At 37.6% G+C, this 26,122-nt stretch overlaps 1 protein-coding gene, 1 non-coding gene and 2 pseudogenes across 2 annotated transcripts; all 4 read right to left on the reverse strand.

The window, feature by feature from the left end:
* Positions 1–131: 131 nt before the first annotated feature.
* LOC121785646 lies at positions 132–260 on the reverse strand. Its single transcript, XR_006047030.1, has one exon. It is a non-coding gene; the product is annotated as a U6atac minor spliceosomal RNA (small nuclear RNA).
* Positions 134–3,722, reverse strand: LOC121784139 (annotated as a pseudogene).
* A 4,456-nt stretch (positions 3,723–8,178) lies between these two features.
* On the reverse strand, positions 8,179–12,073 carry LOC121785190 (3-oxoacyl-[acyl-carrier-protein] synthase I, chloroplastic-like). The gene is made up of 7 exons (XM_042183569.1): positions 11,558–12,073; positions 9,748–10,179; positions 9,472–9,645; positions 9,021–9,134; positions 8,844–8,945; positions 8,681–8,747; positions 8,179–8,572 (listed from the first exon to the last, which is right to left on the reverse strand). Exons 1-7 carry the CDS (start codon positions 12,005–12,007, stop codon positions 8,505–8,507), a joined length of 1,407 nt encoding a protein of 468 aa, XP_042039503.1. The 5' UTR covers positions 12,008–12,073; the 3' UTR covers positions 8,179–8,504.
* A 1,665-nt stretch (positions 12,074–13,738) lies between these two features.
* Positions 13,739–23,767, reverse strand: LOC121784690 (annotated as a pseudogene).
* Positions 23,768–26,122: the final 2,355 nt, after the last annotated feature.

Raw genomic sequence — 26,122 nt, forward strand, 5'->3', positions numbered from 1 at the left:
GTATTATTAATAAATTTTAATCATGAAAATGAGGATATATTGATTGATAAAAATGGCGATAAGTTGAATTTTTAATATAGAAATTATATACCCAAGGAAAAAAGGAAGAAATAGAAATAAAAAATACTCAAAAAAAAATTGGGTTATAAGATCCACCAAGTGGAAAGCCTTAACCGGATGTGGTGGTAACAGGTAAAGCCCAAAGGCTGTTCCCGTCCCTGTCGGGGGAGATGCCAACCATCTCTCCTTTCTATGAACACAGATACCTTTGTTGCTTCTCCAATATATAAACTCTTACTCTCTCTATTCAAAATTCGATGTGGGAAAGAATCCACAACAATTTACTTTTTTAGAGCAATAGTATTCTTGCAACAAATAGTAGCAAATTCTCATATATAAAGGGTGATTGATTTCGCATTTCAACTAAAGCTACAAAGTTAAACGCTATTAATGTCAGTGACATCTCCGGTAAGCTACGGCCAATGCAATGTCGTCTCTAGACAGCCAGAAGAGCGGTATTTGGAGATCTCGAGTTGAGCTGGCACTCGAGAGTTGGAGATGGAATATTCACATGAAGTAGACTACGTTCGTGTCCCTGACAATCATTAAGCTCCCCTTGTCGTGCATTATCTGCAGACGGGATCGATTATTTGCTGTCATATTTATTGAAGTCAAAATGATAAATTGCAGTTTGATGAACTAGATATGAAAACATTACCTCCAAAAGGGACATGATCTCTGCTGCAGAGTAAGGGGCACCTGCACCACTGTTTACCACGCCATCAATATCAGCAATCGACATTTGTTCCACGTGCTGAGCGTGTCTGTACCGCCCCAATGCAGTGCTAAAAGCATCCAATCTGCTTGCAGGTAGAAAATTCGGGCGAGTCAGCTATTAGAAGTACCGATGCTAGGAAATGAATCGTCAGATAAATTGAAACAAACCTCTCTGATGATAAGTTCACTTCATTTGTTGGAGGTGGATCTACATCCATTACTTCAGCATCACTTCAAAAAAAAAAGGAAAGAAGAGATTTTATTGATAAAATAGAGCATTAATTAGAGAAAACTAAGTTGGATGACAAATGAAAGACACCAAACTCCACATTACGAGAAAGTTAACTTGCACATACTCTGTTGTGGCAGTATTATTGGCCTTTTTCCGACCAGCTCTACGAGCTCTGTCATTGTTTCCACCCTCAGTGTTCATGGTGCTGTATCTTTCCATTTCCCTCAGCCTTTCATTCTCACGCGCCTCCATGTCACTCAGCTCTTGATGATAAATGGCGAAGTTTAGAATTTGAATAGCAGCTTCAGCATCTAACTTCAGCACCTGTTTCAAGATCCAACATTATAGCAAGTCTGAAAATTCATTAAAAGGTTTCTGTATTTTCAGATAACTGTGTAAAGAAGTTCCCAATCACGTCCATCTAGAAACGAGATGATGAATGAGCTGAAACATTCTATTCTATTGTAGACTGTAGTGGTACCTGTAGCCGCAGCTTCAGCTTAGCATGGGGCAGTTGATAGACGTATTATTGTTTCTAAAGTTCTTGCAGTGATTGGAAGTGTCCCTCCAGTCTAAAAAAACATATCAAATATATCATTAAGACAATTAAAGCCACAGCTTAAATTCCAAGAGTTGAATCACATCACATCAGTGTAGTAATTTACCAACCTTTACACTTGAACTTGCATTTCTGAGCTCTGCATATGTTGTTGCTATGTGTTCAGATCCATTTGATCCAAAACAATGAACAGCAGATCAAAACGAGAAAGCAGAGAATCCGGAAGTCCAATATTCTTTGTTGGAGTTAGAGAACGATCATACTGTGCATATAGGCGATATGGCATTAATAATTTCCATAAAAGGGATCAGCAAGCCTAGAACTATCAAATGCTTTAAGGACTTACAGTTCCGTATATTGGATTGGCAGCTGCCACAACACTGCACCTAGCATTTAAAGATGCATGTATACCAGCTTTTGCAATTGTTACTGTCTGCTGCTCCATCACTTCATGTATAGCAACACGATCTTGGTCATTCATCTTGTCGAACTCATCAATACAAACGATTCCTCTATCAGCAAGAACCAAGGCACCAGCTTCTAGTCTTCGCTCCCCTGAATTCATGGAATGATCAAATAAGTAAAATCATAAATATAATGATTAAACCACAACCAACACCATAATTTACCTGTTTCTTGATCAGAAGTCACTGCAGCTGTCAATCCAACCCCAGATGAACCTCGACCTGTGGTGGATATGGCTAGAGGTGCAATATTCATGATGGCTCTCAACAACTGAGACTTAGCAACAGAAGGGTCTCCAATCATCATCATATTTATATCACTAGAAACAAGAAAGCAGCATATAAGTTCAAAAAATCTAGAGCAGGCAACAAGAACAATCAACCATGCTCAAAGAATTAAGCATAGAAACCAGGCGAATCTGAGATAAGAGCATTCCTTACCCCCTCAAGTGAGTTCCATTTTCAAGTTTTTCTCAAGTTCCCCAAGCATCAACAGAATAAACGCTTTCTTTATCCATGAATGCCCGTATATCGATGGTGCAAGAGAATTTGCAAGTAGATCAAATGCATTCTCTCTTTCAGATATCTTTCTATATTTCCAAAATCATCAGTTGTATAACGTAAATTCTGCGACACTTTGTTAAGAAGAGAGACATTGTTGGCTATAAGGACAGTCCTGCATTGGCAACAAGAAGCATTGAAAATACAAATCGAGTATAAAGGTGAAACAAATTACTAGAAATTGTTCTGCTGTAGACATAAAATAACCTGAATACTCCATTCACACTGCCTTTGCTTTTCCCAGGAAGAGCCTTGTAAATCCCAACAATTGCCACTCGATCCCCTGGCTTACAGGAATCCACCAAATCATCTTCTACAATGATATCCACAGTTCTAGGAATTGCCCGGGAGCTGAGTTTTCCGGGACCTCTTGCATAGATAGTGTCTGGTGGTCCTTATAGGTGCACAAACCAAACTCAATTGCCAACAAATTGCCATTATCATCCTGCAACAAGTTATAACCCATCAGAGTTACGTGGATGTAAAATGATCAGAAAATAGAAAGGACAAAATGAGAAATCTTACACGCGTCGGATACACTGATCCAGTGGGCAGGCCAATATTTGACGTGATGTCCCTGTATTCCCTAACTGTGAATTTCTCATTAGTAGGGCAAAAATGGACGCTCATTACAACCTTTGGCCTAACAAGAGAACCTACATATAGAACAAAAAGTTCCAACTATTAGAGTCTCTATCACAACCACACAATATATTTTTTCAATCCTTTAAACTCATCAAAATATTGGTATATTGTGTGAATAATTGCACAATAGCCTCAAGGACTAAATCAAATAGTAAGAAAATCGACTTTTTTCAAGCCTTCAATCCTCAAGGACTATGTAATTTTGTGCATCCCACCTGACGACGATAGTTTTATAAGAGTTGAATCATACAACAGAGCTAACATCTGCTAATTTTCCTTTACAGTACAATCCAACTTAAAATTATGCTATTTAATCCAAATCTCTTACAATTAAGCAGTTAAATCCAAATTTCTCATAGATCATCCAATTTACACACTCACATTTAGTAACGATGCCCTCGACACAAACCATCGAGCCGATAAACCTAGACAAAAGATCTCTAGGCGTCACTGATACGAGCATATCTTCATAAATATCCTCCATATCTCATTATTCATCTAGTATTGATTTACCTTATCTTTTCCATAATTTAATGATTCACCATATCTTTTTTGCTTAGGATATTATTATATTTGATTTGCTATATTTGGGAAGGATATTATTGTATCCCCAAATATTATAAATATGTATAGGATACATTCGTATTATTCAACCAATCAATAATCAGAATTATCATTTTCCTTCTTTTACTTTTACGCTATTTACTTTCTCTGCAAATTTATCAATCCAAAACCCTAGTGGACGGTGGCTGCTCGACGGAGAAAACCTCCGCGAACGATCCTCCCCCTTGGAATCCTTCGTTGATCGCGCAGATACGAGGCACCTCGTATCATCTGGTGCTTTCATCTAGTTCTCTTCCTCCAAATTATTGTCATCATGGCACGATCGTACGACAATATTTCGTTGCAGCTTGAACGGATTTCCGCAGAAATCACCAAATTGGAATCACGATTGAGCACGCACGAACACCGTGTTGGGGAGATTCAAGCTCCTCCGTTGTGGGAGCAGCAACCCTCCTACCAGCCGCTGCACGAGCGCCCTATTTCCAGTAGTTATAACGCGCGCCAGAATGACTACGACCCACCTCCGTGGCCTGATCCAGACCCCCCATATAATCCCACGGCGAGCGAATTCCAAGGTTCATCACAGCAAGACCACAGGCAGCCCGCCTATTTTGGGTCAGTACCGCCGCCGTTGTACCAACCCGAATGGTTCCCACTACCGCAGTCCTACCAGTCGGACAGGGCAGAACTATTCGACAAGTCGTGGTGTTCCCAGACTGGAAATCAGCCTTGGCAGACCGAGTATCGTGCGACCGACCGCTGCATTGATGAACTACGGTCCCTGCCGCTTCCCAAACCAGAACGGCTCTATGAACCAGCACCAACCCATGGTCCGGAACCCTACTACACTCTGTCGAGGCAGCAAGACCGTGCGTGGAGCTACCATCTGAATCGCCCAAGCCTCCCACCACTTCCAATAATCAAGCCAACATCGTGTTGGGGCCCACCGCCACAAGACGATCCCTTCGGACCCCCACAATTTGACCAACATCAGCCACTGTCGTCGCCGATGGACCATCCTACCTGTTGGGACCCACCGGGATACCCGACGTATGAGCAACCACCCCCCTTCGGCTGGCCGACGCCACCACCAACGCATATGGATTCCCTTGACCGTGTGCTTGTCGAATTCCAGCCGCAACAACCACAGCTGCAACGTTATCAGGGTGAGACAGAGGAAGATAGATGCTATGGCGATGACTTTATCCACGCACATTTGTCAGAACTTGACGAGAGTTTGGATGCTTATGGGTGTGGATATGCGCATGAATTGAGAGAGCAAAAAGAAGTTGACTCTTCTCCATCGAGTTTGGAGATAAAGGGTGAAGATCATGGATCTAGCTTAGAGGTGAAGGTGAACGATTTAAGTGCGCTGCCAGAGGAGCCGAACATAAATGGGAAAATGGATATTCAAAGCCTTGTTGGGGAGCATAAAGTGGTGTTTGAGATGAAAGAGCAGGAGCTGGAAGTAGGATGGCAAGAGAAGAGTATGTTGCCTTACGCCTTGCAACCGCACGTGAACCCCGACATAACATGTAGCCTGCTGCAGCCACAACACACAAGGGAGCAGCTTGGCATGCCCTTCACCGATGCTGCCGCTCACGTTGAGCATCCTTTCGCTTCAATCGCCAAATTGGAGTGTAGGAGGGATGACACTGACCGCTACGTGGGGGGACTGCACGCACAGCCTCGACCACCACCAGCCCCGCCCAACGGACAACTGTCATATGCGCCGACTTTCCAGCCGGATAGTGGCCTCGACCCTACAGTACCGAGCTCACATACGAGTCTTTTTTTGGAGCAGTTACAGAGTGAACAAGTGGTTATAGTAAAAGAGAAACTATCTGAGTTGCATCTGTACTCTAGTGATGTATCTCTGATATTGAATGGCAACTATGGAGAAAGAGATTCGAGCAATTCATTTAGTAGCCGCGTATTGAACAAGTATGGTGAGGAGGCGGAAGTAGTAGATGCTTTTGGAGAGTGGAGTTGTTCTAAGAGTATAAGAATTTGCAATTGCCTCGTGTGTTTAACGAAGAAAGGTAATCAGCCTACTGGTATACTTATTGATATGACAAAGAAAATTGGTCTTTCATTTGTATCTGAGGTGTTGCTTAAAGAAGCTCAAGATTTGAGTTGTGAGAAAATTGTTGGAGTGCTTGTTGCTTCGCCTCTGAAGGAAGTTGCCCATTCATTCAAAAAGTGGAGAAAAGAAAATTATTTTAAGGTGTATTTGGTTTTGCCAGACGAAACTAATGAGAAGTCCAACAAAACTAAGATTGAGTTCTTTTTCACTGTGGGTGTCCTTGCACTTCGTCAGCTTTGTGCAATTCTTGAGGATTTGCGTACATTTGATCCGGGTGGGGATACCTCGCAAAAGCTTCTGGTCACGACACTCTTCATTTTGTCGTGGTTTCCACCTTGAGGGCAAGGTGAATTTCAACCGTGGGGAGTTGATACGAGCATATCTTCATAAATATCCTCCATATCTCATTATTCATCTAGTATTGATTTACCTTATCTTTTCCATAATTTAATGATTCACCATATCTTTTTTGCTTAGGATATTATTATATTTGATTTGCTATATTTGGGAAGGATATTATTGTATCCCCAAATATTATAAATATGTATAGGATATATTCGTATTATTCAACCAATCAATAATCAGAATTATCATTTTCCTTCTTTTACTTTTACGCTATTTACTTTCTCTGCAAATTTATCAATCCAAAACCCTAGTGGACGGTGGCTGCTCGACGGAGAAAACCTCCGCGAACGATCCTCCCCCTTGAAATCCTTCGTTGATCGCGCAGATACGAGGCACCTCGTATCAGTCACCCTTCTTGAAACAAAAGGGCCGTCGAGACCAACCAAAACCTGTTCTCCTTCCTTGAGGTACTTGGCATTCATGCTCCTAACAATATCCGTCACCGCATCACAAAGAGGCTGCATGTGCTCACTCGGAGTTTGCAATAGCCTGCATTTTTTTTTGCAAAATATCACTAAGGATTCAAGTCTTCAACAAATGTATTACAAATTTCATAACAACTAAGTAAAATAGCAGATCACTGGGCTAACCTGCGCGCCAGATCCATGCCTTCTCTGTGGTTGTATAAATGAGCGAGATTAATCACGCAACTGCGGATGTTCTGCTTTAACATTAAGTCGAGAGATTTCTTAAGCTCAACGTTGTAATCCTGCGAATTTTAGCATTTCACGAGATGCTTAAACAGTGTGCAAATAAACAGAAAATCGTAAACAGTTATAAATCCAGTAAATTGAACATGCTGTTTCGAAACTCACGGTTTGCTCGAAAAATTTGAGGAAAGTGCGTTTGTGCGCATTCCTGATATCATCGCTGAGATCCATCAAATCTTCTTTCAGCTCCGCTTTCAGTCTGAATTGCCTCCAATTGATCGCGTGAGAAATGCAGAAAAATACACAGAAATAAATACTACCGCGATTGAGTTCATCGTGGTGGTTAAGCAGTTTTAGGGCTTCGGAATTTGGCGGGAAAGGGGTAAGCAGTCTTGGTCTGGGCCCACTATTCGTTGGCTCGGTTTGTATTTTGAATATATTTAACTTGGGCTGAATATCATTTCAGTATCGTCTATTTATTTTATTTTGGATAAATTGTCAACTAAATTACTACGCGCTGTACGGTTAAATTTTAATTTGTCTTTTCACAATTATCTCATTCCTCTCTTTCCAACTTATTACGTGTTGGATCACGTGCTGATGTGACTAATTTGTCTTTTCACAATTATCTCATTCCTCTCTTTCCAATGTATTACGTGTTGGATTATGTGCTGATGTGACGGAACTAATGAACAAAATGCTATTTAGAGTGTCCACTATAGAGGATAGCCGACTCCCACCGCCGCCCCCCTTCTCGCACAGCCGTTTCACCGCCGCGCCGCCCGCGTCCGCCCCGTTTCCACGCAATAAGGCTCCGCAGCCCTCGCCCCACCCATTCTTCCTGGGCCGCGTCCTCGCCCCGCTTTCGCCGAATGGCCGTCCGCCCCTTGTTTCTCGTCCGCCCCGAGGCGGATGTCGCCTACACTATGGTTCGCCCCGCGACCGCCCCAACCCGCGGGCCCCACCCATTCTTCCTCGGCCGCGTCCTCGCCCCGCTTTCGCCGAATGGCCGTCCGCCCCCTATTTCTCGTCCGCCCCGAGGCGGACGTCGCCTACACTATGGTTCGCCCCGCGACCGCCCCAACCCGCGGCTATCCATAGTGGATACCCTTAGAACTTAATTAGACGTTGTCGTTTGTGTTGGATTACGTGCTGATGTGACGGACAATTTTAACAAATGGGCAAAATGCTATTTAGAACTTAATTAGACGGTGTCGTTTCGTCTGAACGCCATGTTTTAGTGGAAAATGCCATTTAGTGATAATAAGGCTGAAAATTGACTCTGTAACATAAAATGTTTTAATGGTTGTTCAAGAAAGAAAAAGACAAATACAAGTACAAAAAGAACAGAGCTGTTGCTACAAGATTGAAGCAGAAGTGATGCTTTCAATAAGAGGTTACAATAAACGTAACACACGGGTGGTACACTAGTCCTCAAGAAACTCGGGGCATAGCGCCCATTTAGACGAATATAAGCCAGGTTGAAATGCTGAAGGAGAGCGACTAGTACAACGTGACGAGATAGACTGTGACGGCTGCAAGCAACTCAGTGTGAGTTGGATCATGGTTTAAATGCAGAAAATGCAACAACAGAGTTGTGACCTCCAAATCCAAAGGAATTCGAGATTGCTGCAAAGATTTTTCAGACACGGGTGAGAAAGTGGGCCCTAAACCACAAACCAGTGTGTATAAAATCTCGTTCAACGTTAAATTAGATGATCATGCATGAGATCTTACCAACATTGATGTCGTGCTGCTGTTTTTCATTTGCAACTGTGTCAAAATCTACAGACGGCTCTCGGTTCTTCAGCAAAAAAGTAATTTCAAAGAGAAATAGTCAGACCTTTCTTTCACGCACAGACTGTTTTCAAGTATTCATTTATGTATCGTTTTAACTTACAAATTGATTTATGGTCGGATGAAGCCATCCTGTTGTAATTGCTTTAACCGTTGCAATAGCTTCCAAACCACCAGCAGCACCAAGACAGTGCCCTATCATCGACTGCAAGAAGAAGATACAAACACAGAAAATCAGCATCACATCCATTTGTATGAATGAGAGAGAGAGAGAGTATACCTTGGTTGCATTGATTTTGATCCCAGAAGTCTTCTTGAATACCTTCTTGATAGCGTTAAGCTCGGCTAAATCACCCACGATTGTGGAAGTAGCGTGTGCGTTTATGTAGTTAACCTGCAAATGCTCTAGACCAGTTAAAGCTGCTTTCGTGAATAACCGCTGCCATAGCACCCTCAAATATACCTAAGAATCCAATTTACTAACGAATAAATGATCCAAAAATAACGTTTCAATGTCAGTTTTGAGTTCGAATATAGTACATACAATTACAGATGCAAGAAACAGGTTTCATGTGTCGAAAAAGTGCCACCCACATTATAGGAAACTGATGATCGCAAACTAAAGAATGCTGTTACATTAAGTAAGAACGGTTTACCCCTTCCTACGTACAGCTGTGCCCATGCAGAGCATCATATGAAGATATAATTCTAATATTTGGAGGAAAAAGTACCTCTTCGGGTGAAACGCCTGCATCTTCAAGGGCACTCTGAATGCACGACGAGACTCCAAGTCCATCAGCTCTGGGATCTGTCATATGATATGCATCACAATTTACCGCGCCTCCCAAATATTCAGCAATGATTGGTGCCCCTCGTTTCATTGCATGCTCCAAACTTTCCATCACCTGTTGAAAAAGATCAAAGAAAACACTAATTTAAGCTTATCTGACCCAATCACGTTTGCAGGCCCGGTGTTTTGAAGAGAGATGAGAAGATGGAACCCTTACCAAAACTCCAGCCCCTTCGCCCATAACAAAACCATCATGATCTTGGTCCCAGGGCCTCGAAGCAGTTTGTGGGTCGTCGTTTCTCTGTGACAACGCTCTGCAAGCAACGAAACCACCCAATCCAATAGGAATAATCGCAGCTTCAGTTCCGCCAGCAATCATCAGATCAGCTTCTCCCCGACGGATGTGGTTGGCAGCCGCATAGAAGCAATAGTTTGAGGTGGCACAAGCAGTGGAAATCGAATAGTTGGGTCCCATCAAGCCTAGATCAATCGCAAGCAAAGCAGAGGCCATGTTTGTGATAGCGTAAGGTATGAAAAATGGAGTTATTTTCCTGTGGCCTTTCTCAATTAGAGCTTGGACACCATCGGAGAATACTTGAAGACCGCCCATTCCCGTCCCGACCAGAACACCACCTCGGATCTTATCAATCTGCAACGACAACAAACCCAATCAGCTCAGAGACCAGTCCCCATGAATCCAAAAGACATCCACAGAAATAACAAAGACTTGAACAATAATACATATGACGCATATGCCAAATCGGCAATCAAAAGTCGCTCTTTAGTAAAACCGGATTCTGAAATAATCGACAGTACAGTCAAGAATCTGAAAGCCAATCCCAATAATTGAGATCAATCTAAAGGTAAAATAACTAGCAAATATTCCATTTTTGGCAAGATTTGCACGCTCCGAACAGAAGCATAATGATGTTACACGAAAATCATACACACAATTAGCCAATTCCAACAAATAAGAAAGAATTTATATACAAACAAACAGATGTTTCTCAATAACCCATTTAACAACCCCAATCCACATCCAATGTAAACAGCTGATGAATCCACATGACCTAAAAACCAGAAACCCAAAAAAGCCAACAAGATGCTCTCAATCTACTGCCTCTCAGCCACAGTGATGCACAACGAAAATACAGTGTTGAGCCAGAAGCATAGGCAACAACAAAAAAGCTACTACTCACTACTAACCCCATCTTCATCACATTATGAAACACGATTTCCGAGAAAAATATAGTTCACTAATCAAGCAGAGACCGAAGCCAAGGATCCAACAGCCAATCCCAATAATTAAAATCAAAATAAACGTTCAAAATCCCTATTTTTGGAGAAACTCGGCACACTGCAACGTTGAAGCAGAACAACGTGACACCAAAAATCTTCACACAAAACAAACAGCTAGTCCCTTCTAAACAACACGAATCAAAGCTCAAATGCAAATAGCCAAGGGATCCACATAACGTCGAACTAAACATCCGAAACTACAAAGCACTCAGCATTTACTAATCACTACTAGTACTGTAAACAATATGATCATCACATTATCTAACCAGATTTAATTAAAAACATATGAATCATACGGAAACCTTAACACCACAAAAATTAGCTTAAAATCAAGCTTGAAAAAGGCATAATCACAAATTCACAATCAACTTCAAATTCACACACAAATAACATTGGAAACTACGAAACACTTGGCATTCTAGTCACTACTTATAAAAATAACATCATCACATTATCAAACCAAATTCAAATAAAACACATCGATTTTACCGAAATCCTAAAACCTAAAGAATCAGTCAATTAAAACACATCGATTTAAGTCACCGATAATCTAATTTCAAAAGCTCAAATTCAAATTGCCAATGAATGATATGAATCACTCAGCATTCTACTCACTACTAAAAAACATCATTACCATATAAACAAACCAAACTCAATAAAAACACATCAATTTGAAAAGAAATCCAATAACCTAAAAAATCAGCTAGCTCGAAAAAAACACATTATACCTTATTGATCTTCTCCCCGCCGAGATCTGCGCCGTCGAGCGCCTTCTTCCCGGCTACAATGCAGTACCTCAAGCAATCGTCCAATCTCCGATCATTTTTGCCGTCAATGTACCCCTCCGAATTGAACCCCCGAATCTGACCGCCGAAGCGCGTCGGAAACTTGGACGCATCGAATCTGTCAATCAGCGTGATTCCGCTCTCGCCGCCGAGCAGCTTCTCGTAGTAGGCGTCGACCTCGTTCCCGAACACCGATACGAGCCCCATCCCCGTGATCACCACACGCTTCTTCGGGTCCGTCTCCCGCTTCGGCGCCGCTGCGGAGGCCGAAATTTTGAAATGGAGCTTCCTGCTGCTGGGGAGCCTAGCGGCGGCGGTCAATCCAGGCAGGGAGGCGGCGCGGAGCGGGTCGAGAGGGGAGGGGCGGAGCGCGGTGGAGTTGAGGGATTGCATGGCGGAATTTTGGAATTCGATTCGATGGGAACGATGTGAGCTCAAATCGCAAGAGTTAAAGGTGGTTTTATTGCTCAAATATTAAATTATTTCGATTATTTTATTAGATTATTTTTCTTGGTATCATAGCATTAGCAATGGAATGTCCCATAGGCCCTTCTCTTTTTTATTATTTTCACATCATCAATTTTTGAGAGAGCCTATCTTCCCATTATAGAAGGGCCCTCCCATTTCCATTTCATTTCCAAATCATCATTTATTTTGTTTTAAATGTCTAGCACTTGTATTTTTAACATGTTATCAAATTAAATAAATTTAAATGCAAAAAAATATTAATACACAAATCATCGTTGTATTGCAAGATTGGAAAATAGAATACAACAAGATACAAATTTAAAAAAAAACTTATATATATTTTAAAAAAATAGAAAATAACAAACTAAGACTCAAGCGTCATCGTTATCGGAATGCATACCCAACTGTTTGTTTATCTTGTTGCTAGCTTTCCAGATGTCCGCTTTCACACGATCATCCAGTTCATCTCGATACCGCTTGTACAACTTATGCAGCTTGTAGAACTTATACAACTTGTCAAAATCCATTTTGTAGAGAGAGAAAGTGTAAAATGAGGAGATGGATGAAGGGAAGTGGATGAAAGAATGAAAATGATGTGAAGTGGATGTATATATAGAGGAATTAAATTATATGTAAAAAAATACATATATGCAAAGGGCCTATGATTGGCCATTCCTCCACAATGGAGGGCCTATCAAAGGCCCTTACTCATCGGTCAAGGCCGATATATCGGCCCATATGGAGAGAGAAAGAATGGCCTATCATAGGCCCTTTTTCCACTATGATTGGCCGATGGGGGCCAATCGGGAGGGCCTCTCCATCGGCCAACCATTGCTAATCTCTTAAATTCACTCTTCAAAATTATGTTCAGGGCTACATTCCTTTGGTCGGTTACTACATCTAAAGATTTGGTTTGGTTTAATTATCCTAGTGATATAATTAAGGCATAGGGACCTAACTATTCACCTTTTTAGGAGTTTAATGTTCAATAAAAAAAAATCAATAATCGAATTTGGATTATTTATGATTATTTATTTTATATGAGAAAAAAAGAAAATCATTTCACTCTCGTGTTCCAACGATTTCGTTGTCTCTTACGTGTGCCACTATTTTTAATTTTAGGGATCTTGTACAACACTATTAAATTCCCTCTCGTGGTCCAACACTAGTATATATACATAGTTACATACGATTCTTGGAAGAAAAATGGGACCAATAATTCCCGAGCTTAAGATATAATCTCATTTCTCAAGTTTATTATCTATCTAACTCAAGCTAACTTTGACCATATACAGATATATGAGATAAATACGTGTATCAACTAAATCAATGAATGAGTTAGTCATACCTAAATCCACAGCCTCAAATTGATTATACATGTGCACACATAAATTAATGAAGATCTAATTCAAATTTAATTTGATACATGAAAGTATATTCAACACTAAGTACCCTCTAGTGATCATAAATGAATGAGAAAAACCATCGAAATCGAGATATCTCATGCACGTACTTACGAAAATTAGATCAACCCTTTCAAAAAACACAAAAAGAGAATAACGAAACGGATGTATACTCCACTATTGCATATACTACTAATAGTCTCATATAAACCTCCTCGATGTCATTTTAATTAAGTATATATTTGTGATAATTAATTACTTAATTGCACACATAAGTTGTTAATTTTACATTAATTGTTACATAATATAGTCAACAAAAGGTGGGTGGAAAAGGGCCACAAAAGTAATACTACAGTTTGAATAATCAGAAATGAGAAAGCTTCAAAACATATTTATGGTTTCATCAAACACTTGTGCTTGTCTTCTTAATAGATTTAAAGACTCCGCAATAGTTTTCACCTCAGCAATCATGGCTACGACGTCGTTTAGCTTGTTGATAGCTGATCCAACACCCTACACATTGTCAACACACATTATTTATTATGCAAATCAATATAACCAAAAACTTTACTAGAATTTTTTGCTTGAAAAAATGAAAAGTAAAAACTTTGGTGTTGTTAGGGTTGGAACGGTACGGTATACCGTGCCGAAATTGCCACACCGTATACCGTATCGAAATGTGCGGTATGACCAAAAACCTTACCTTTACCGTACCGCTTTTTTCGGTATACCGCATACCGGTATACCGAAAAGTCGGTATACCAAAATTTAGTTATCATTACCTTACCGACATTTCGGTATACCGCAATATGCGGTATGCCGAAATCACGATACGGAATACCGAATACCGCATGTCAAAACCTAACATTCACGCATTAAATAGCAAAAATATCATTTTAAACATCTAGGAAATATCCAAAGTGATAAAATCCATCACAAAGCAAACATAGTTCATGGCATTCAAAATCCATTCTCAATTATGTTTAATAAAATTATATAATAATATATTTTATAAATAATAAATATGTTAAATATGGCATATCTGCAGTATATACCGCCAATTATGGTATATACCGTATTTGCGGTATACCGTGCTATACCAGTATATACCGTAAATTTATGGTATATACCGCAAATATGCGGTATATACCGCAATTGCGGTATGATAGCGGTATAACGCGGTATATACACAATGCATACATTTACCGTACCTAAAACTGTCGGTACGGTATGATACCGTACTGAAAAGTACGGTATACCAAAAATTTGGTATTTTCGGTATTTTTTCGGTACGGTAAGTGCGGTATTTCGGTATATTTTCTCAGCCCTAGGTATTGTGTTGTGTTGTGTTGTGTTGTGTAGTGCTGTTTAGTTTTGTAGTACGTACCACGCCAGAAGCACCAGAAGCGATCGCTAGAGGCGCTGTGATTGAACATAGTCCTGAAGCAGACATTACCGGGATTCGAACTGCACGAGAGATGGAGTACGCAGCTGCAAGAGTCGGCGACGCCTGAACCATTCCAAGTGTCAAATAATGCCATTTTTTCACTTTTAATCAAAACATAAGTGTAGTTACCTTTTCAATTAGGCCAAGGACACCAGCCTTAGAAGGAGAAGACGATTTTCCACCTTCGGTTTGGATGATGTCGGCTCCCTCGACCTCCAACTGCTCGGCTAGCTTCACCTGGTCAGGAAGGCTCAGCGTGTGAGGCACGGTGACTGAAAGGACGGTCGATGGAAGCAGCCTCTTAGTCTCTTTTGTCATATTAATGATCTGCAAATTCAAACACACCCTTTTAACCCTAGTCAAAAAAGAAAAACAAGAAAACACTAGCAATACCTCTTCCGGTGAGAAAAACACACCCATTTCGTAAAATGAGTCCTAGTTTCCAATCTCAACCTGAAAAAACAACGAGTCAGATCGACTTGACTCAATCGCACGACTAATGTAAGCAGAGTGAGAGTTAGCAGTCGAACCATTAAGGCTCCCGCTTCGACTGCAGCTGGAAATGCTGATGGATCTACACTAGAAACACATACCGGAAGGGAAGTGAGGTGTGTTGCAAGTCGCACCAATTCGACGTCACAAGCAATATCCACATGAGTTGCACCACCCTACTTAAACCAACACAAAAATATCAAATTTGTACTACATTCTCAATTTGTTTAAATCAAAATTTGACAGAAATTCTCTAGTCTAGACTTATACAATCCCTTCATTAAAATTTTATTCTTAAAAGTAATTTTGTTCAATTCATTAGTAAGTATTTTTTAGAAATTTACAAGGAGAAGGAATTTGTTAGCTTAAACACAATTGTTATGTAGTAGTAATGTAGTTATACTAGAATTCTGTTTAAACTTTATCTGAATAAAGAAAATAATACCACTAAATAATGAATAAAACAACACAAACACACAGTGAAACTGACCTTATCTGCAGCAGTAACAACAGCGGCTACATTATCCTTGTCGAAATTCTGCAATCCTGAAATAATCTGCAAATTGAAAACCAAAATGTTTAAATATTGGTTCAGTTTTGATTTTTCTTACATGTAAAAACTGGCCAACAACACTAACTTTGAGGGCTCTTGTTTGATGAAATTCCTTCAAGATTATCTCTTTGGTAGTGGAAAGCAAAGCCGTTGGAGAAGAAGCTCTTCTCCCTTTGCAAGAAACTCGTTTTTGGAGGGGAGAAGAGGCATTGATATGCAGCAGCAGCAGCAGAGGACTTTGATTCTTTTTCAAGACCGTTTGAGCTGAAGGTGTGAATATTGAGGAACTCATCTCCTTGAATTTTGGCAATGGAAGTTGAGAGATAAGAGAGTGGTGAGAAATGGAAAATTTTGTGATTATATTGCGGTGAAAATGATAAGGTATTTGGGCTGAAAATTGAAAATATATATTTTTGGGCCCAAGGTCCATCATAAAGTTTTTTTTGTTTCATTTATTCTTTTAGTATAAATTATGAGATGATGAAATTCGTAAACTTATAATCGCTCCTGGATTTAATTTCGTCGATAAATATGCATTCGTTTAAGCTTTTAATTTCTATACCTTCATCTCAATGAATTCATCTCTGTAGCGGGCCGGAATATTTCGTTACGAGACAAATAAGAAAAATGCCATAGTTATAATAAAATTGTTCATTTTAAAGTTGTGAGATTGACCTGAATTTGACTAATTTTATATTTTTTGGACAATTTACCCTAATATTAATTTCTTTTCTTCATATAAATTGCAAAAACTCATCTAAAATACAAATTTCATTGAAATGAAAAAAGGACGTACGTGACTAAATTTTAAACTTTCGTTAATTTAGTTGAAAATTTTTACATAATAAAATAATAAAAGAAAATGAGAAAAACATAGGATTGGAAACTCCTACTTACACTAAATTCGCCGGTGCAACTTAGAAATAAATTATTTTATTTCCCTTATGTACTAGATATGCCTAAATATTATTTCCTTGGATTCGTTTCGTAATATTCGACAATCAGTACGTTGGTGTTATTCTAAGTACCAACAAAAAATTAAAATTCCATAAAATATCTAATACTCCCTCTATCCATAAAATATTGTCCAGTTTCTTCATTTTGATCTGTCCGTGAAAAGTTATCCACTTTGATTTTTTTTTTGTTTTTGGTGAGTGGACTCACTTTTCACTGACTATTTACATTCACATTCTATTATAAAACTAATATATAAATGTGAGACCATCATTCCACTAACTTTTTCAACTCACTTTACTTCACATTTCTTAAAACCCGCGCTGAGTTAAACTTGAACAATATTTCTTGTCCGAAGGGATTACTTTTTTATTCAATGTAAAGAAACAAACTAACAAAAACTTTTTGCTAAACATTCGATGTCCTTTCAAGAACCCTAAAGATAGAAAAAAGTCGGGCATTACATTTTATCTTTTCAATCTTACTAGCATTTTATTTTTGATATTTTTACTTTTATTTTTGATATTTTTCTAATTTTTACTTTTAATTAATTGTAGGTGGTGCAAATGAAGAAATGAAATGCAACAGATTTATAATTGATGCAGGTTGGTTGTAGTCGATTCAATCTTAGTTTTGCTAATTGCATGGATCAAATGGCCAAAGATGCTAAGGAAATGCATCTTTGCGGCGGTGAAGTTGATCTCATTGATGAGAGGGCATCTTAACCAATTTTGCTCTAATAATAATTGACAATTTCTCTATATATCAACAATCTCAAATAAAAGATCATCATGTATCTATCAACTTAAACCCACCAAATTTCCCAATAACGCTCATCAAACGCTACCGAGTGAATGAAGCATGCGCCTATAAACATGCCACTTGAAGGATTATTGGGATTTCTTTAACACTTATGAAAAATTCATCCCCAAAATCTGTTTCCAAAACTCATTATCGTAATTAGTTTTATATTGGATTAATAATGTTAATCTAATCCTTATAATTTGAAATCAAATTAAGTTGAATACCAATTATTAGTTGTTTCTTTGTACAAGCGCACGAATATGGAATAGATTGGTCATGAATTAGACTATCCTAGCTAATTACTACTTCATTCGTTTCATAGTAGTAGAGTCATTTTGTCATTTTGATAAGTTATATAGTAGTAAAGTCATTTTCTTTTTAGTAAAATTCAACACATTTCTTCTCTCTTACTTTATTCTCCCTACCTTTTTCATTTCCTACTTTAGTCTTCTTTTACTTAACTCACTTAACAAAATTTTTCTTAATCTCTATGCCAAAAAGAAATGTCTTCACTATTGTGTAATCAAGAGAGTAGCATTTTAGTGGTTATGTGATAGGAATTAATATGAGATTAATTCCTATTGAATATATTATATGAAAAGAGAGCACAAAAGGAGGAAAATAGCGTAGATTGGCGGTTTCTCCAAGAGGGAGAATCGAAGAGAACGAGATTAATAATTTAATTCTTCATTCTGCTTGATAATAATAAAAGATTCCACACATATTTATAATATGTGTGGTACAAAAAGATCTCCTATAAACTAGGAAAGTAAATCAAAAAGCAAATCAAATCCTAACCACTATGGAAAGTAAATAAAATCATAACAACTAAATAATACTAAAGCATAAATAAACTAAATAAATATACGGAGAGAATATCAACTCCCTTCCGGAATAAAATAGAATATCATGTCCCTATGTAGAGTAATTATTTCAGGTGCTGAAAATGAAGAAATGAAATGGCAATTAATAATAGATGCAGGTTGGTTGGAGAGGATTCAATCTTCGTTTTGTTATGACGCCATTTAGCCGTTGGTGGTTAATGATTGTTGTGGCTCTTATCTCAAACTGGGTGGGTCATGATTAATTATATCCATCAAATGGTCAAAGATGCATAGGCAATTATCTAACTATCATATGTTTGCTTAAATAATTATTGACAATTCCTCGTTCCAGCAATAAAATTATTCAGCAATGTGTAATGTAAAGCATTCAACTCAACTTCAGCTTTCAATATTATAAGCTTGATTACAATATTAAAGTAATTAAATTATTGAGTTTTAGAAACAGATTTTGAGGAGCATCAGAAGTCTTCGGTTTTTTTGTTGTTGTTGACAGGTTTTCAAAGATAGACTCATTTTATACCCTGTCGGAATACCTCTAATGCTTATCATATAGCTAGATTGTTCTTTAAGGAAGTGATGCGACTCCATGGCATTCCAAAGACAATTACTCATATATACATCCATTTGTTTTTATAATTTAGAATTTTAAAGATGATTTACACTAGTGAGACCCATATTATAGTAACTTTTTTTCATCGACTTTTATAATTAATATACACATGCATTCATTTTTATAATTTAGAATTTTAAAGATGATTTAATAATAAAAACTGATGCCTCATCATCACAACACAATGATGTAAAATTCGATTAGTTTTATGTAAAAATATGTATGCAAATTAAAGGAGTACTAGATGAAGAAAGTACTACTCCATAAAGTTGAATAAAAACCCCATAAGATGAAAAACAATTAAATCATGGGGGAGCCCAGCCAATGCTCATTTTTAAATTTAAACAAACTTTTAGTATGATATATATGTCTTCTTCTCATGAGAAAATTGTTGGATGGGACTTATCGTTATGGCTGTAATAAAAGTTACGTAAAACTATTGTGTTAGAGAATGAAGAAAAGCTGCAAAATGAAACAGAGGCAATTGACTAATATGTGAAAAACTAGGGTCCCATTCATATATGATAACGTCAGTGTTTTCCATTCATCATGAATCGTTTACATTATTGCATAGTACTCATATAGAAATACTCGTGCCTAAGAGTAACTTTTATCAAAAGGATGGATATTAAAGTTGCATTGGCAGCAATCAAGTAAATATAAACATATAAATCTGCATAATGTTAAGTCAGGTTGGATGAAATGAATTCAGAAAAAAGAATCCAAAATGACAAAACTGTCACTTTTAATTATTTTTTCATAGAATATCCCTTGATGGATGGAGCAAATCACTAATTTTTTTTAATGACGAGGTTTACCATAACTATAAGTGAAAATCCACATAAATATCTTATCTATACATAATATGGCATTCTGCGCTAACTAATTAAATATTAGTTATACAATTTAATTAGGAGTATATTCGAACTTTATAATATGCAATAATTTAATGTATAGATTACTCATTGCATCTTGCACAGTACTGCATGCCTTTTGTGTTAGGGTTGGATGGATTATCATTATTTTGTAAAGGCATATAAATTGCACTTCATACTATGATATAGTACTACTATATGGTTCGGAGAGGACCTATCCCGCTTTTTAAGATGTCTACCTATCCCTACTCTGACGTCGACCTATCCTGTTGATCGAATCCCCAAGACTCGGACCATGTTAGGTCAAATTCTCCAACCATATAGTAGTACTATATCATAGTATGGAGTGCAATTTATATACCTTTACAAAATAATGATAATCCACCCTTTCCAGCCACTAAAGGCATGCAGCAGGATGCAATGAAGTCATTAATAAATTAAATTATTGCATATTATAAAGTTCGAATATACTCCTAATTAAATCGTACAACTAATATTTAATTAGTTAGCGCAGAATGCCATATTATGCATAGATAAGACATTTTAAGTGGATTTTCACTTATAGGTAAACCTAGTCATTAAAAAAAATTGCTTAAGCTAGTATAACATGTTCAGTGTATCTCGAGGGATTTGTGTCTCCTGTTTCTCGATGAATAATAATTTGGATTTGGGGACTGATATAAATTGGCAGCAATTAACCATCTAGCCCAAATGATTTATAGCTATTTTACTAGTACAAAATCCAATCACAATAGAAGAACTTTCTTTATTAATTTATAAAACCTTATAAATTCTTATAATCGTAGTTCCTAAAGTAAAATGATCAACTGAATGAAATACTATATTCTACAAAAAAAATAATTAAAAGTGGCGCCTTTTCATTTGTATATGGATTCTTTTGTCTGAATTCATTTCATCCAACCTAACTTTAACATTATGCAGATTTATATGTTTATATTTACTTGAGCGCTGCCAATGCAACTTTACTCCATCCTTTTGATAAACTCATAAAAGTTACTCTTGGACACGAGTATTTCTATATGAGTACTATGCAATAATGTAAACGATTCATGATGAACGGCAAACACTCACATTATCATAGATAACCTTTTCTCCATACTCTAACGCAATAGTTTTACGCAACTTTTATTACAACCATAAAGATAAGTCTCATCCAACAATTTTCTCATTAAGAAGATACATATCTTACTAAAAGTTTGTTAAAATTGTAAAATGGAGCATTGGTTGGGCTCCCCATGATTTAATTATTTTTCATCTTATTGGGGTTTTATTCAACTTTGTGGAGAGTACTAAAGTATGACTTGTGTATTTTATCTCAATTATATCCAATTAATGGGAGTAATAGCCACCAAATACAAACAGAGAATCATGATAAGGACTTCTACCACATGACAATATTGAATATAAGCAATACTCCCTCCGTTCCTAAAGAATGTGCATTTTAGGTTTGGCGTGAGTTTTAATGTAAAATTAGTAAAATAAGAGAGTTAGAGAAAAAAAATAATTAAATTATTATTAATTGAGAGTGGGTCCCACCTCAATAGAGAAAAAAGAGTTTTCAAAATTAGAAATTGTATATTCTAGTGAGACGGACTAAAAATGAAAGAATGCAAATTCTTACGGGACGGAGCGACTAATAAATAATGGATATGGATATACGGAGTATTATTATTGTGCATTTCAAATCACCTTCCATTTATATGTGATGCAACCTTTTTGACACTGGCATGTAGTATGGACTAGTTTTAGATCTATATCAAAATTTAGAATTGTAATTAGGAACCGGTCATGTCAATTTCATGTCATAACTGACTACAATTCACCAAACTATTAGGAACCGGTCATGTCAAGGTAGTCACCAAAATATACTTTAAATTCGCTTAACAGATATCGCACTTGAGTATTTCTCATTTCGAATTTAGAGTCTCACGGATCAATTCCCTTTAAACAACAAGATAGTAACACAACAATCAACGCGAGAAAACTACTAATTAGAATGCATACACCCTAGTTAAAGTCTTATATCTTGTTTCTCGACTTTCGCGTATTTTCGATTATTCGGCGGCCGCTTGCGCCCATAATTCCTCTATTGGCTCCTCGTATTTTTCCATCATGATATCAAAACGTATTCCCAAAATTATTTAAGCGCATAATTAAATTATCGCAACAATTTCCCTTCACAAATATATTTATTTCGCACTTGGGATAATATTATTCGCCCTTCGAAATATTTCAGGATTTAATTAATTTGGCCCCAGATAATTATTTACTTAGTCCACCTTATTCCCAACTTATTTGATGAGGCCCAAAAGAGTGACCCACATACACTCCTTCCTCCACAATCGGTCAAAGTCAAACCCCTCTTTCTTCTTCCTCATTCCACACAAAGGATAAATTCCCCCAATTTTGAAGAACCCGTCGACCTCCCCTCCGTCTCACACCACGCCGCCGGCTGTCACGCAATTCCGGCGATTCGAGTCACCTCTCACTCCGAGAATCAGATTTCCCCTACCACCGAAAATCCCCAATCGGACAGCCTAAATTCCACTGTCTCCGATTCATCCCTCGCCGTCGGTCAATACGGCGTCTGGAATCCTATTCCGTTTCCCCCAATTCACGTCGTCTTCTTCACTACACCCAAGTCCCTATGCCGTCGCCAGTTTGCTGCCCTCTGTTCAAACACCGCACCGCCGCCGCCGGTCACCGCGGTCTGCTGTCTCCGACAAGATTCGCTGCAGCGCCGCCCCCGGTCAGACATCGCCGCCGGTTCGCGCTGCTGTCGACGCTCGAACAGCCCCGCAGCTGTCCGAACTCGCCCCGAACAGCTCCGAAACAACCCCGATTCACCCCGAAAGATAAGTTTCTTTTACAATTAGGCTCTTTCGTTTCAGTTTTCAATTCGCAGCAAGGGGGTTTCAATTCGTGATGTTCGATTGGTTTTGATTACGTCGTTGTTAGAGTTATGTTTGATTGTTGTTGATTGAGTTATGTGTGGGAGTGTATAACAACGATCAAAAGGGAAGGGATTTATACCTCAATAACACGCTATTGAATTGTGAAACTTTAGGACCGAAAGGAGTAGTTCCTTGGAGTTGGTAGATTCGTTTCTGTCAACCAATTGTGGCATATGTTTGAAACTTGAATGGAATTGAGTAGCTTGAGCTATGAATTTGTGAAAAGAAATTACCTTGGCTTGTATGAGATTGGAAAAAAAGGGCAGCAGTTTCTTCTACTCTCTTTCTCCCTCTCGGCTCTCTCTCTCTCTGGTTTTTGCTAGATATTGCAGATGGTGAGACTACCGAGAGTATGAGGGAGTGAAATCAGGAGATTAATTGGGATTAAATCCCATTTAATCGTGTAATTGAATGGTAATTTCACACCATGATTAGGAATAAATTGGTGTGTTAAATTTTTGCAGGTAACGGCTGCAGAGTGGGATGGAAGCTGGAGCAGAGTTTGAAGAGTAGGAGTTTTCGCTGGGAACAAAAAGAGAAATACCGTGAAGTATAGGATTGAAGAGTAGGAGTTTTCGATTGTCATGGCCCAAAGCCATTTTTATAAAAACATTGGACTCCAATTTTATTCGAGAAGCCAAGTGTATATACTTTACATTCTTGCATTCCTTTCTATTAATTAAAGTTCACGGAAAACTTTAATTAATTTCGTCGTCCTGTTCCCAACAAAGATTAAAATCGTCCAACGCAACGATTAATATTTGGTGTTGTTCCAAATATTAATTTCCCCACCGATCCTTGATTTAAACACGCCGAGTACTACATTTAGTACTTTAAATAAATTCCACGAAGATAGAAAATATTCCTCTCCACCAAAACAAATCACACTCCACAGTATGAATATTAAATCAAAGTAAGCACTCACCTTCGCGCAATCCAACAACATAAACAGTCCCTTGGTGTTATGCCAAGTACTATCATAATTCCTCAACGTTAGTATTTCCCAAGGTTCACAAAGGAACTAAAAGAATTCCTTGCCCAAAGAAATATTATTCGTATTTCACTATTATTATTTTTCAGAAATTTCATTTTAATCACCATATCGCATTCAATAGGAAAATTTTTATTATCCGAAAATCGCGGGTGTTACAATTAATATCACCACAAAGTGATCTTCATGCATGTGATTCTTGTCTTGTCTTTTCTCTTCTTTCTTACGAGGTAAACAAAAATCCTAGAGAATTCTGTGTGTTTTTGTTTTTTTGAGTGATGGTTTTGTCATCTATCTCTTTCACCTAAACTGCTTTATGTTAAATTGTACTCCCTCCGTCCCAGGCTACTCGCTCATTTCCTTTTTGGCTCGGAGATTAAGGAATAAGTGTATAGGAAAGTCAAAAATGACGGCTGTAGGTGAAATTTTTTACTAAAAATGGAAAGAGTGCAAGTAACTTAGGACGCCCAAAAAGGAAATAAGTGTGAGTAGTGCGGGACGGAGGGAGTACTACTCCACTACATATATTAATATCACCACAAAGTGATCTTGATGCATGTGAGTTTACCACTATATACGTATTACTTACTAGCATCGTACTAGCATTATATAGTGTTATAGACTTATAGCCTTATAGGGGTTCATATTTTTGTATATGCAAACCAAGCAATAAAAGATGAATTTGAATTATTTATTTTAGCTGATATTTTATAGGGAAATAAAGTTTTGGAGTGAAAATAAATTCTTGCAGTTGATTTTTAACAGAGAAATAAAGTTTAGAGTGAAAATGAATTATTGCAGTTGAATTTTTACAGAGAAATAAAATTTTGGAGTGAAAATATTCAAGGGCTCACACTTCCAGCTTGAAGCATAAAGTATTGGTAGTACTCTCCCCCGTCTTACAAAGATTGTCTCACTTTGACCGGGCACAGATTTTAAGAAATGTAATGAATAGTAAGTTGAAAAAGTTAGGGGAACCAAAATCATACTTTTATATATTAGTTTTATAATAAAATGTTAGTAGGAATGAGTTAGTGGAATATGTGATCTACTACCAAAAATGGTAAATTTTGGTAAAAAGTGAAAGAGACAAATTTTATGGGACTAACGAAAATAGAAAAAAATGGAACAGTCTTTATGTGACGGATTAAAAATGAAAGAATACATATTCTCGTGGGATTGAGCAAGTAATAAATAATGGATATGGATCAATTATTATTTTGCATTTCAAATCACCTTCCATTTATATGTGATGCAATCTTTTGACATTGGTATGTACTAGTATGGACTAGTTTTAGCTTAATATCAAAATACAGAATTGGTAATTAGGAATCGGTCATGTCATGACTGACTACACTACAATTCACCGATTTCTATTTTTGGGTACTAATTAATTTTGTCTAATTTCGTCCCTATAAATAAAGATTTTGATCAATATTAGTGGTAATATGGGTAAGTATAACCCAAAAATCGATGTGGCATAATCGAACGATAAATGAAATTGACTTTAGCTAATGATTTGTGCAGAAAAAGAGGCCTAGGGAAACCCATCAAATACATTATAAAAAAAAGAAAAAAAAGGACAAATGCATGTAATGACGAGCTAGCTGTAAATATTAAAAAAAAGAACACACAATAGACATGGATTTACTAAAAGTTTACTACTCCTACTTAATTGGGCTTAGAAATGGAGGGATAACTAAAAATACTAAGTAAAGTATTAATGATTTTTATATATGTATGTTTTTGTGATTGGCACATGGTGTGTGTCAGAGATAAGTCTAGTACTGCAAAAGATTTTTATATACAGTGAATATGGTACAAAATAATAACCTAAAAATTAATGAATGATCGTTGGATTGCATAACTCTGGATTTGGTTCTTGCTTACGTCTTTGCTTTATGTTCATGGTAATTAACCTGATTAAAACCCAAAGCACTGATTAGATTTAAAAAGATAAACCAAAACTTGAGTATGACTCGTAATAGTTAAATCTTAGTTTTTTGTATCAAAAATTTCATTTAGTGGTAGGTCTACGTATCTAAAACATTCATATATGTGATTTGAATCCCCAACAATTAACGCTTGATG

Source organism: Salvia splendens, chromosome 21 (assembly GCF_004379255.2).
Source record: "Salvia splendens isolate huo1 chromosome 21, SspV2, whole genome shotgun sequence".
Classification (NCBI taxonomy): Eukaryota; Viridiplantae; Streptophyta; class Magnoliopsida; order Lamiales; family Lamiaceae; genus Salvia; species Salvia splendens.

Bases quoted from the DNA above. Each gene is read 5' to 3' on its own strand.
- LOC121785190 (XM_042183569.1), bottom strand. From the start codon at position 12,007: ATGCAATCCCTCAACTCCACCGCGCTCCGCCCCTCCCCTCTCGACCCG. The intron at 10,180-11,557 runs GTATAATGTGTT...TTGTCGTTGCAG, and splicing joins GCGGGGAGAAGATCAATAAG to ATTGATAAGATCCGAGGTGG. The intron at 8,946-9,020 runs GTATACTCTCTC...TTCTTCTTGCAG, and splicing joins TCAAAATCAATGCAACCAAG to TCGATGATAGGGCACTGTCT.